We start from the raw sequence: 8,421 nt of genomic DNA, 5'->3' as shown, positions 1-8,421 counted from the left end.
GGCGGCGGCCTCCGGCCGCCGCAGCGGCGCCGGAGGCGCTGCCGCCGCCGCGGCCTCACCGGCGGCTCCGGCTGCAGTGGACCCTCGCCGGTTGGAGCGCGCGGAGCGGTTTAAGGCTCGCGGCAACGAGTTGTTCCGGGCAGGGAAGTTCGCGGATGCGATGACGGAGTACGGCAAGGCCATTAACGAGCACCCCGACAACCCGGTGTACTACAACAACCGGGCGATGGCGTGTCTTAAAATCTTTCGGTTCGAGCAAGCTGAGGAGGATTGCAACCGAGCACTCCAGTTTGACCTCAAGGAGGCTGACAAAGTGGGTTACGTGTGTGTGTGTGCGTGTGCGTTGGGTGGGTGTTGGGTGGGTGTTTGTTTATTTGTTGGGTGTGTATGGGTGTGCGTGTGCGTGTGGGTGTGGGTGCGTGGGGTACCAATGGTGTTGTAGTGGATCACGATCAAATGTCGGTGGAAGTTTGGGTTTATATTTTGGGTTAGGTTCCGTCCCCTTTGATTGGCCTCCTTTGTGTGGCTGGAGGGACTGACGTGGAGCCCTAAGTACTTGTCATGGTGGTGTTCGTAAGGGGTAAGGGCCCCTCCCTCTCCCCCTCCTTCCGGGTATCCATCGGGTTGTCTTTTCCCTCCCTCATCCTTAAATGACACTGCAATTTTGCAAATGCCTCCCCCCATATGTGCGCTTGTCCGCACATATTTATGTCTCTACGTATGTATGTATGTATGTACATATGTGTGTTAAAGTACATAGATATGTGCGTGTGTGTGTGCGTGTGTGCGAAACCCACGCGGCTGCCTTACATACACATGTACACGTCTGCACACATCTCATCACGCCGCATGTCGTCGCAGGCTAAGGCTCTGCTCCGTAGGGCCACCGCCCGGACTGCGCTCCAAAAGTACGTGGAGGCGGAGAAGGACTTGCGACAGGTATATATATGTGGGTGGGGGGTGGGGTGGGGGGGAGGGGTATGTGCGGCCAGCATATTTTTTCACTGGACGTTTTCGGGACGGAAGGGGTCTCTTTTCTCTCTCTCTCTCTTTCATTTCTCTCGAAAGGAGGGAAAAGGTGCCGTTCTCCGCCAGCCCGCCCGACCTCCCGCGCGCGCTCTTTAAAGGCATCTTCCTCTTGACGCCGAGAAGACGACATTGAGAATGGGGATGAATCGCCATCCCCCACCCTCCCATCTCCCGGGACGCACGCCACGCCGAAAAGTGGCATCAAGCCAACTATGCATCCAGCATCAAGCCGCCAACAGCCACAACCGTTGCCAACGAACCCCAACCACCGCTCCTTCTCCTCCCAGGTGTTGTCAGTGGAACCTAACAACCGCCAAGCCCGGGAGGACCTCCAGGTGGAGTGGGAGTGGGTGGTGGGAGTGGGAGTGGGAGTGGGTTGCGTGATCAGTGCTCATTAGCCAGTGTGTCTACAGAGTGCTTTTGCGGTGTATCAGCGGAAAACTGTAATTGTACTTGTGTCGTACAAAACTGTGTGTGTGTCTCTCTACATGTGTATGTATGTATGTATGTATGTATGTATGTATGTTGTTACAGGGTGGTCAACTTCGCCAGCGGCCCCCTTTCCCGGGGCAGTCCCTGCTCTCCCCTGCTAGAGGGGCACCCTAATCCGTCACCCCATCCGACTTCAGAATGTATTCGTTGGGTTCGGCAACTCACCACCAGCATCCAACCAAATCTAGCGGATCAACGGCGCATCAACTTAGTTCCTGGTCAGCTCGCAAGTTGATATTATCACGTCCTACACCGTCCATAAGATGGGGGGCCACCTCCCATTTCATCACTCCTCAAACACCCGAGGAGCCGGCAGGCGGATTTGAACCCGGGTCGACTGGGAGCAGAAGTCAGGCCTTAACCTCTGCCAGCCGCCTGCCATATATGTATGTATGTATGTATGTATGTATGTGTGTGTGTGCCAGTGGAGGCATTAGAAAGGAAATGGTGCGCGTCGTAAGGACCACAGCTGAATGGTGTGTGCAATGTACGTGTGTGGGCTTATCCTCCGAATCACCCTCTCCTTTCCCTCCTCTTGGTGGAATGTGAAGAGCTCATCACCGACCCTTTTTATTTAGACTTCGGCAGTTGAATCAATCGTCCTCCCTTTTGTTTGTTTGTATAATGATTTCTCCCTCCCTCCTCTCTCCGCGGAGGAGTTGTCTTCGTGCGTAACGATGCAGCACATCGTGATCCCCCTCCTCTCCCACCTCCCTCCTCTTTCCCCGCCGCCTCCCCTCTTGTGGACGGACACGTCCAACCCCCCCGCGGTACACATCACAAAACCACCTCGTGGCGGCACATCACATCACAGAACCTGCAGCAGATGAAAGCTGACATGGCGGCAGCTCAGCAACGAATGGTGGCCGAGTTCCAAGGGCAACGGCGACTTGCCGCTGGAGCGGCGCCGGGTGCTCCCCCCCGTAACGCTGCTTCGGGAGGCAGCAGCAGCGGCGGCGGCGGCGGCGCCCTGCCGCCCGGTTTCGATCCCGCCTCGCTGCCTCCGGGCTTGGATATTTCCCAGCTTGCAGCGGCGGCGGGCGGGAATCCGGAGGCGTTGATGGGGCTTATGGAGGCGGCGGCGGCTGGCAGCGGTGGTTTCCCTGGCGGCGGCGGCGGCGGCGGTGGCTTTCCGGGCGGCTTTGGTGGTCTGGGTGATTTAGGAGGGCCGATGTTTGGCGGCGGCGGCGGCCGATGGTGACCCGCTTGACAGGGAGGAAGGGCGGGGAGGTTATTAAGTAGCTGACTGGTGGGTGGTTGGCTTTGTAGGCCAGGGCCAGGTGGTAATAGATTGAGTTATGGGGCCCCCGGGCCCCGGGCGGCTCGTGGGTTTGAGTGCATCTTGGCTTGCGGGACTCGCACCATCCACGCTCCCGCCGAGCCGTACCAACGCTGTAGTGCGTTAGTCAAATTAGGGCACATAGACCTACAGACATTACCTCACATTAACTTGACATTTTCAGACGAGAGGGAGGGAATGAAATCTCAAACCAGAGACGCACACACACACACAAATAGGGCCCAGGAAGCTCCCTGGGGGGGGGGAGGGCGAGTGGGTGGGTGGGTAGGAAGCGGAGGTCCTTCTCCAGGGAGGGATTGGAGAGAAGCGGTGGGCATCAGTTAGGTGGTGTCACTCGCCAGTGTGTCTTCATCTTTATAAGGCTCGTTGAACGCTGGTGGGCGGATAGGAGAATGGTACTGAGGATTAAGAGATAACACAAGGGTGGAGGGAGAGAACAAGGGAGGAGAGGTTGGGGGGTTTCATGGTATCGGTCGTGCCGGCCGGGGGTTTCTGATGTCAAAGAAATGGAAGGGGGGGGTACGTAGGGGGTGAGGCACGATCGATCGTTTCGGGAGGATGCATAGCGCGAGAGAGACAGACAGACACGTGCTCGTGTGTGTTTTGTATGTTTTGTCTGGGTGCAGGATGCTGCAACCCGTCGCCCTACACACCGCAAGAAGGCCATAAGTGATGACCTTTTCATGCGTGTGCGCGTGTATGCATTTGTGTGCGATAGGAAGTGCTCTTTATTTTGCCAGTATGTTGCCGTACACGTGCAATGTGGGTGAGGGCGCACGGGGAGCAGGGAGCTGAGAGAAATGTTTAGCTTCGGCAGCGGCGGTAACAACTCCTTGTATGGAGGCTTAGCAGGTTGGCTTGGCGCGCACTGATGACGTGCCATTGAGTGTTACCGTACTGTACGGCTGTGTACATTGCCCGTGGCCTCTTCCGTGTGCTGCGTTTGTTTTCGGTATTGTGAACAGCTCCACGTGCGGCGGGCGTGTTGTCCGGCCCAGGTGCCCAGCAGCAGCAGATGTCCTCCAGGACGGGTCTAAGAAAAGGGGTTGACACCCAACAGGACGGCTGTCTGTATCAAGACGAGCAGCATCAGGATTAGTGCCTCACCGGGGACGGCGAGACAAGATCATCATCATCATCAGCAGCAGCAAACTGAATCCTGCGTTTTGAGGTGAAGACGCGCGACAGAGAGCTGTAAATGTGTGCCTATGTGATGGTTGGGAGCGAGCCGCATAACAGGAACACGGGAATGGAGCGCAGAGGTGAAGTCCAAAGATGAGGGGGGCTCTGACTCGACCCTGACCTGGCCATGGGTGGGACACGTGGCTTGGAATGGGACAAAGTGGTTGGGCGTTTGGTCATTACCAGGCCCCTCAGTAAAATATATGTTTTTGATGCTCCGACTTAGGGCCAATTTATGCTCGCCCTTCCCTCGCCCTATGCTGGCCATCTGTCAAGCAGGCCGCGTGCACTCTGCCCGTCGATCTACGGCGGCTCGCTCGGCACTGGATCATTACCGTACGTAGTGCGTGCGCCTCATGCCACAATCATTGGCAGCACGGCATCATGCAGGTTGGAGGCACCAATATCACTTTTGTAGACTTCAGCCGACTTGACCGAGCATTCCAGCCAGAGCTCTAGAAGAAGAGTGACCGGTTACTCCTGAGCCATGGTAGCGCCCCGCTGGCCGCGCGGTGCGTTAGCTCTGAACAACTACTCTCCCGTCTGACGCATAATAAAGCGTTGCTGCTTTCTTTGGACAGGCCCAGTTCCATGGCTGGCACTTGTTGGCATGGGTATCGGAATTTCTGCAGCATTCTTCCCTACAGCACGACTACTACCAATCATATCTCAATCCTTCAGCATAGGAACGCTTGTATTCAGGTATTAAAGCGCAATCATGCGCAGGTGCTTTTTTGTGAAGCTTTGACCATCAAGTTTGTTCCGTGCAGGTCGGAATTCGGCTACCAGGTTATCATGGGGTCAGCCATCGTCGCACATGTCGTGGAAGCTTTCATAACTCTTGGCATTTGTGCAAAGAACAAAGTCAGCGCGGGTCACACTTTGTAAGTTTACTTTGCACCTAGGTCGTACAACCGTCAGCCATGCGCACAGCCTGAAACCTACACGTCTCGCTCCTTTCGCAGCCTTTGCTATTCCCCAAGCCCCCTTGTACCGCAGCAAAGCCCATCTTATGGGGACGCTTGGCCCAACAGCATTGATGAGTTTGACCTGGTTGACCTAACGCGGTCACCCAAGCCATACAGACGCAGCAAAACTTGTGTACAAATCAACCCTCATGGAAACATGTTTATATTTTCAGGGTCTTGGACGGGTGGGGCTTGCGAGAGGGTCATCTCATGTGGCCACGACCCCTGTACCGCCTACAAAACCTTCCCCCACCACCACCTGACTGACCCTCCACCGCCAACCTCTCCACCACCGATTTTTGTCGCAGGGGCTGGTTTTGCATAGTGATGCTGATCGGCTACCCGGGAATCCATGAGCTTAAGACGCGGCTCAAACAAGCGAAGCAGAAGCAAGGGTGACGTGTTGAAGCCTCTGGAAGCTGTCACTGGTTTCCTCTCCCCCGGTGCCCAAACTCAAACCCAAACAACAGCGCCGTCCGGAGACTGCTTTGGGTGTCGGGGAACCGTGGGGGAAGGAGCCGCGAATGCGGTAACGTGCTGGTCGGGTCTCCAGCTTGAATCCAGACGCCTTCAAGTCAAGGGCTTACACTGAATCTCTGTGCTGTTACCGGTCAGCAATGCACGGCATCTCGCTGTTGTTAGCGCGATATCGGCTTTGGCTGGAGTCGTGGTGGTGGCTGTGAACATTTGGGAACTTTGAAGTGTTGAATGGTGTCTGTGATGGTGGTGGTGGTGGTAGTAATATATATGGTAGTAATGTATGTAGGAGTGCGTTGACGAGAGGGCGGATGTTATCACGGTGTATCACTTGAAGGTGTAGGTGGGGGTGGGGGTTCCAGGGTGGCGGAGTGTGTACGTATGTATGCATGTGCGCCTGTACATCACGTGGAAAACGCGGAATACTAACCCGACGAATAATAATAATAATAATAATAATAATAATAATAATAATAATAAACGCTCTTTGATTTCCAGCAAGATATTACATACCAGCAGATGATGATTCCAGACGCATGCAAAAGCCATCCAGGATGCTCTGAGAGGTGATACGATACGATGCGATGTGGCAAACACTAATGAAGTATATTTTTTGTGTCAATCGCAGATTTATCAGGGGAACACTGGAAACCGCTCTGACCGCGACGTAAACACACATACATATGTCGCACTGGCCGCCGTGGCGCCGCACCACACTACAACATACAAAGCAACATACATGACTTTGCTGTCCTCTAGGAAAACACGCACCGATATTGCAGGTGGTGGTTCAGATGTCCGTCGCCTGCGCTTCATAGCCTGCATAACCTCTCGCTCAGCTGTGGCATCATGCGGCCGCCAGCCACCCATCCTGCACAGACTCCAAACCCTAGCGCTGTCTAGTGCGTCTGCAAGTACGTATGAATGTCCGCGTGTATCTCTAGTACAGGGCAAGGAAAGCGCGACACCGGGGCAAAAGCTCACGTGCTCACCGGTGACCGCAGCGCTACGTACACACATACATACATACATACATACATACATACGTACACATACACAAATACACAGACGCTTGCGATTTCCCCTAGGGCAAAGGCAGGAAAGCTATCAACGTACTGATTGTTGAACACGGGTCAAACAAAATACGTTCGTAGCGGCAGCGCGCAACAACAACATCAATAACAATGATAATGATAATGGCGTTTCAATATGTATATAACATTATGTACGTAATATTTTATATATAATAAAGTATATTATGACCATAATATCAACTAGTTCTGGGAGATGATGCGAGTATTAGAATATTTCGTACACTAGTACGGGTCCCCGAACTAGTACGGCATTTCGTTCATCTATATGTAATGATGATAATACCGGAATACGACGCTCGTTTACTTGTATAATACTCTCCGACTTACTCAGCAGCCATTACCGTGGATGTGGAGATGTATGAATGCGTCAAGGGAAAGAACATGCAGACAAACAGCAGGGCGACAAACAGACAAACAGACCGACAAGCAGGCATTATCGAACAGACGAACAAGCAACAATTGATCCGCAAGCAGCCTGGCATCTTAGGTAGGATACGGCAAGTACGGCAACTTGACGACGCCAGACGCAAGCCAGGCTAGCCGCGGACAGTCCGATGGGGCAAGCGCGCCAGTCGAACGACGCCACAAAGCCACGACACGATCTATATACTACGATATATAAGGCCCACAGATCCCATCAGGCCATCGCTACAGAATCCCGCCCCCGCGGCCGCCGCCGCCGCCAGGTACGCAATGAAATGATGCCGTATGCAGAGTAGTATTCCCAGGCACCGCCATTGCTGCCGCTGAAGACGGCGATGGCGAAGATGCCGCCGCCAGCGGCATCACGGCCGGCGGCAGCGGCGACTTGGGCGACGACGGCGGCGGCAGCAACGGCTGCAAATGAGGGTACGTCGTCCGCGGCAGCGGCGGCGACCTCGCCACCGTCGCTGCTTCCGCTGCCGCCGCCGCTGACACATGCGAGCTCGTGCTAGGTTTTAGCCGACGCGGCGTCGGAGTGGCCGCTAGGTGAGGGGACAAAGTCAGCGGCAATCCGCCACTACCGGATGACGACGCACGGACAGACGGTGCCGCCGCCGCCCCCGCCGCCGCCGCCGTCGTCGTCGTCACCGCCGCAGCGGAGGAAGCGCAAGCAGCGCCAGCACCCGCGGCGCCGAAGCCACCGCTACCACCGGGCAACTGCTTTTGGTCCTTCTGCGCCTGGTGGTGGTGGTGGTGGTGGTGATGCTGTGGTTGTTGTCGTTCCTGTTGTTGGGAGTCCACGAAGGCCGCAGTGAGCTCCAGGGGGGGAGCGGAGGACATGGATTCCAGGCGCAACCTGCATGTCAAGTCCCCGGGTCCGCCGGGCTCCGAGGTCTGAGGGGGCCTCCCTGGAGTACGTGGGGAGGAGCAGGACGGGGAGGAGGAGGGGGAGGAGGAGGCAGCTCGCGACAGGAGGCCGCACCCCTGCTGTTGCCTCTGCTGCTGTTGCTTCTGCGGAGCGCAGGGTGGAGCTGTGGCTGTGGCTGTGGCGGTGGCGGTGGTGATGGGGAGGGGTTTGGTCTTGTTGTGTTGGTGGGGAGCGGGAGCTGGGGGGCCCGGCAGCAGGGACGCCTTGTTGCCTCCGCCGCTGTGCACACACAGACACACACACATACACATACGCATACACACACAGACACACACACAGACACACAGACACACACACACACAGACAGACAGACAGACAGGGAGAGGATGCCCGGCGGCGGCGACGAGGAGGAGGGCATTGGCGCGAGCGGGGGGCCGAGGAGGGGAGGGGGATTAAGGGAGGAGGGGCGCAGGGGAGGGGAGGGGAGGAAGGGAGGAGGGAGGACCCCGGGGCTTTAGACACGGCGTTGGTCCATACATGGCCCATATAGCACCCACCCACCCACCCACCCACCCACCCACCCACCCA

General features: G+C 56.2%; 2 protein-coding genes across 2 annotated transcripts; both read left to right on the top strand.

Annotated features, from left to right (window-relative positions):
• Window positions 1-103: 103 nt before the first annotated feature.
• Window positions 104-310, top strand: VOLCADRAFT_37647 (uncharacterized protein; the record flags this gene model as incomplete). Its single annotated transcript, XM_002953293.1, has 1 exon — window positions 104-310. A coding segment is annotated over one exon (207 nt), but the record flags the coding sequence as incomplete, so codon positions are not given.
• Window positions 311-3,316: 3,006 nt separating this feature from the next.
• VOLCADRAFT_94026 (uncharacterized protein) lies at window positions 3,317-5,370 on the top strand (the record flags this gene model as incomplete). Its single annotated transcript, XM_002953292.1, has 5 exons — window positions 3,317-3,340; window positions 3,448-3,587; window positions 4,283-4,346; window positions 4,685-4,887; window positions 5,280-5,370. 5 exons carry the CDS (start codon window positions 3,317-3,319, stop codon window positions 5,368-5,370), a joined length of 522 nt encoding a protein of 173 aa, XP_002953338.1.
• Between the last annotated feature and the right edge of the window lie 3,051 nt (window positions 5,371-8,421).

Source organism: Volvox carteri, assembly GCF_000143455.1.
Source record: "Volvox carteri f. nagariensis unplaced genomic scaffold VOLCAscaffold_35, whole genome shotgun sequence".
Classification (NCBI taxonomy): Eukaryota; Viridiplantae; Chlorophyta; class Chlorophyceae; order Chlamydomonadales; family Volvocaceae; genus Volvox; species Volvox carteri.
This window is presented reverse-complemented; position numbering and strand designations above follow the sequence as displayed.